Below are 3811 nucleotides of genomic sequence, written 5' to 3'. Positions count from 1 at the left end.
TATCCGATAAGCAAATATGGAAAAGGCATCTAACCCCGGAATGACCAAAAAACCAGTGCTTGTTAGAAGATCTCCACTATTATCCGATAAGCAAATATGGAAAAGGCATCTAACCCCGGAATGACCAAAAAACCAGAACAGCATCAAAGCCCAAAACAAAACACATAAACAGCAGTCTAAGAGACATTGTTATAGTTCTGAGGTAAGTGTAGCAGATGGTTATACCTGCAAAGGTAGGTCTGCCTTGGAAAATGCATCTTACTACATCTTACTGGTCAAGTCAGTCAAAATTATATGACTAAATCAGCTGCTAGATTGGCAGTGTGCTCATGGTGAGTCCTACAAATGTGTGCCTGTCCTGTATAATTTTTCTGCTGTCTTTTATGGCACGATTTTTGAGGTTGGAGACCTTGCAGGTATTACCTGTTTTCTTTGTGTAATAAGTGGTGGTTTGTCCTGGCTATCATTTCCAGCTGTCTCCCAGGGATGACACTGTCATTTCCATGGTGACTTTTCAGTCACAAACCTCCAGAAATTTCTTATACTCAAGGCAGCAGTACTGCTTTCCCCCCCTACTGAGTCATGTGTAAGAATTGCTAAATTGCTGTTGCCAGCTAGGTGTTGGGACCTCTTAGCTATCCTAACCCTAAGCCAGCACTGGTGCCAGTTTACGTGTAAACCTTTTAGAATGGCCGTGTCATGTAGATGCTCATCTGAACAACCTGCTGAAATCACATTTCTATTCAGAAGTTGTAAATACAGTAGGAGGCTGTGCTCCTCCTTTTGGAAACAGGTAACCTCCCGTCTTACCAGCCCTGGGCTGCTGGTGAGTTATCCTACATGAGGAACTTTTTGGAAGTAAATACGAGATCTGCGTGTTCAGGTTATGGTTGTAGTACTTCTTAAAAGGAAAAATTAGTCACCGCATGCTGGTTCAAACCATTCTGTGTTTCTTACTGAGGTGGATGTTGATGGATTTACAAAGCTGCTCTGATGTGTGGCTCATCTTTTCTCAGTCCTATAGAATGCTTTTAAATTTGCCCACAGTATGCTAGTTTAGGTGGTTTTAAACTGTTCTAGATGAAGCTCCAGGAGCTAACCATTTTGAGAACTGGCCTGGATGCCATGAGGATTATTGTAGCAGAGCAATGCAGATGTAGCCAATGTAAACATTTTGTTGAACAATTTTATATTTTTTTAGCTCTCGTTGAGATAATATGCATACACTTCATTCAGCCTAAGAAAATAAATTATTTCTTTGCTTGCTCTTTCTTAGATACTCATATGCGTAGCACATGCTATGGAAGCATCAAAAAAGGAGTGTGTGTCCGTCCTTTCCCTGGTGCTGTGACAAAGTCTGAATGCTGTTGTGCCAATCCTGCCTTTGGTTTTGGAGAGCCGTGTCACCCCTGCCCTGCTAAAAACTCAGGTGAAATTTTGTGTTTCTTTGAAGACTACAGTGAACATACAGACTTTAAAAAAATCTTGCTCAAATCAAGTGTTCCGTTTATTTCACGCCTTACAGAGAAGGGAATAGGGGACTGAGTGGAATTGTACACTGATTCTGGAAATAGTTTCTCCTGTAAAGAAAAACTCTCTGGTATTTTTTGTTGAGTGTTGTCGTTTTACGCGTTTTAATGTTTGAGGTGAAGCTAGTTCCAGAGCTGGCTAGACTGTGACAAAATTCAGGACAAAGGACATGAGTATGCTATGGATGAAGTTGCATATAAAGTATTGACTCTAAGTATTAAGACTTTAAAAATAATAAGCCGAGTTCTCTGATTAATCTGTTAATTTGGTAGTCAAATCAATCCAGTTTAAAAAAAGCAATGCATATGAATTTTAGAAATCTCTATTTCATTTTATAAGAGTCAGTTCTGCAAATAAAGCTGGGGATTGATTAAAAATATATTTTTAATGGAGAACCAAGATTATGTATCTGGGACAGTATTTCCATTCAGTGTCATTTTCTGAGATAGCAGAAAACTATTTAGAAAAAATGAAGTAAAACTGGCATTGTGGTTGAAAGCAGTAACTTAAGGAGACAGTACTGTCAAGACTGTAACGAAATCGCTTGAGTGTTTAATTCTTGTTATCAAATTTCGGTTCTGTATTTAGGTGAAAGTTCAGGGTGGAATGCTACTCTACATATTTATCTAGATTATTTATAAGTGGTTATTCAATGTGAACATTGGCATTTTATTGCTTACTTTGTTGAAAATTTGTTTTGAATAGATCAGGTTGATTTGGTTTAGGATTAAAAAAGCTGAAACACTAGAAATAAAATTTTCTTCTTTCCCCGACATCTCTTGCTTCAATGGAGTAGCTGAATTCCATGGCCTGTGTAGCAGTGGAATAGGTATCACTGTGGATGGACGAGGTACGTGGCACATTTTCTTTAACATGTATGCTTCAGCATTAAAAAAATATATACTCAGAATTATATTTTTTCTTTAACATACTAGGGTGGAGTTTTTTGCCTCAAACTTAATATGTTGCTTTTATCATTTTCATTATCAAAGTACCATAATTAAGTGTTGCCTAAAAAAGGCCAGAATTATTTCTCTACGACATTGGATTTTGCCTGACCCTGACAAGAAAAAATCATAGAATCATTAAGGTTGGAACAGACCTCAAGGTTCATCAAGTCCAGCTGTCAACCCAGCACCACCTAACTCACTAAACCATGTCCCTAAGCACCAAATCTACACATTTCTTTAACACCTCCAGGGGTGGTGACTTCACCACTTCCCTGGGCAGCCTGTTCCAATGCCGGATCACTCTTTCAGTGAAGCAATTTTTCCTAATATCTAGCCTAAACCTCCCCTGGTGCAACTTGAGGTCCTTTCCTCTTGTTCTGTCACTTGTTACTTTAGAGAAGAGGCCAGCGCCCACCTCACTGCAACTTCCTTTTAGGTAGTTGTAGAGAGTGATAAGGTCTCCTCTCACCCTCCTCTTCTCTAGAAGAGATGACCTGGCCTCTGCCATATGACCAAGCTGGAGTCCCAAAACAGCATGACACGTGATGAGCTGGGGACGCTCTGATGCCAGCATGTTTCTAGCCCACGACAGCTCGTGCTCTCTGGCATGATGCTCCATCCTGGCAGGAGGATGACCCAGCAACTGTCCCCAGTCCCCCCTTTTGCCAGACTGAGTGTGGCCGGCATCATGCCATGGCAGGGGGTTGGAATTAGATGATCTTTAAGGTCCCTTCCAACCCTAACCTCGTCTGGCCATTTTCCCAGCCACTCTCCCCCGAGCCTGTAGTGTTGCACGGGGTTGTTGTGACCAAAGTGCAGGACCCGGCACTTGGCTTTATTGAACCTCATACAATTGGCCTCAGCCCATCGGTCCAACCTGTCCAGATCCCTCTGCAAAGCCTTTGTACCCTCGAGGAGATCAACACACCTGCTCAATTTGGTATCATCAGGAAACTTACTGAGGGAGCACTCAATCCCCTCATCCAGGTCATTGATAAAGATGTTAAGCAGGACAGGCCCCAAAACCAATCCCTGGGGAACACCACTGGTGACCGGCCGCCGCCTGGACTTAACTCCGTTCAGCACGACTCTCTGGGCTTGGCCATCCAGCCAGTTTTTTATCCAGCAAAGGGTATTCCTGTCTAAGCCATGAGCCCCTAGCTTTTCTAGGAGAATGCTGTGGGACACGGCCTCAGAGGCCTTGCTAAAGTCCAGGTAGTTGACATCCATGGCCTTTCCCTAATCCACTAGGTGGGTCACCTGGTCATAGAAGGAGATCAGATTGGTCAAGCATGACCTTCCTTTCATGAACCCATGCTGGCTGGGCTTGA

At 42.3% G+C, this 3811-nt stretch overlaps 1 protein-coding gene across 1 annotated transcript in view; it reads left to right on the top strand.

Annotated features, from left to right (window-relative positions):
- Positions 1-1278: 1278 nt before the first annotated feature.
- LOC104464349 (fibrillin-2) overlaps positions 1279-3811 on the top strand; it is a gene marked incomplete at its 3' end in the record, with an annotated part of 79284 nt that continues 76751 nt past the window's right edge. Inside the window, exons 1-2 of the mRNA XM_010077023.1 lie at positions 1279-1429; positions 2327-2380. Coding sequence (XP_010075325.1) covers positions 1285-1429; positions 2327-2380 — 199 coding nt within the window. The remainder of the gene's footprint in view (positions 1430-2326; positions 2381-3811) is intronic.

Source organism: Pterocles gutturalis, unplaced genomic scaffold (assembly GCF_000699245.1).
Source record: "Pterocles gutturalis isolate BGI_N339 unplaced genomic scaffold, ASM69924v1 scaffold13078, whole genome shotgun sequence".
NCBI classification, from domain to species: domain Eukaryota; kingdom Metazoa; phylum Chordata; class Aves; order Pterocliformes; family Pteroclidae; genus Pterocles; species Pterocles gutturalis.
The sequence above is the reverse complement of the archived record's forward strand: the minus strand, read 5'-3'. Positions and strand labels throughout refer to the sequence as shown.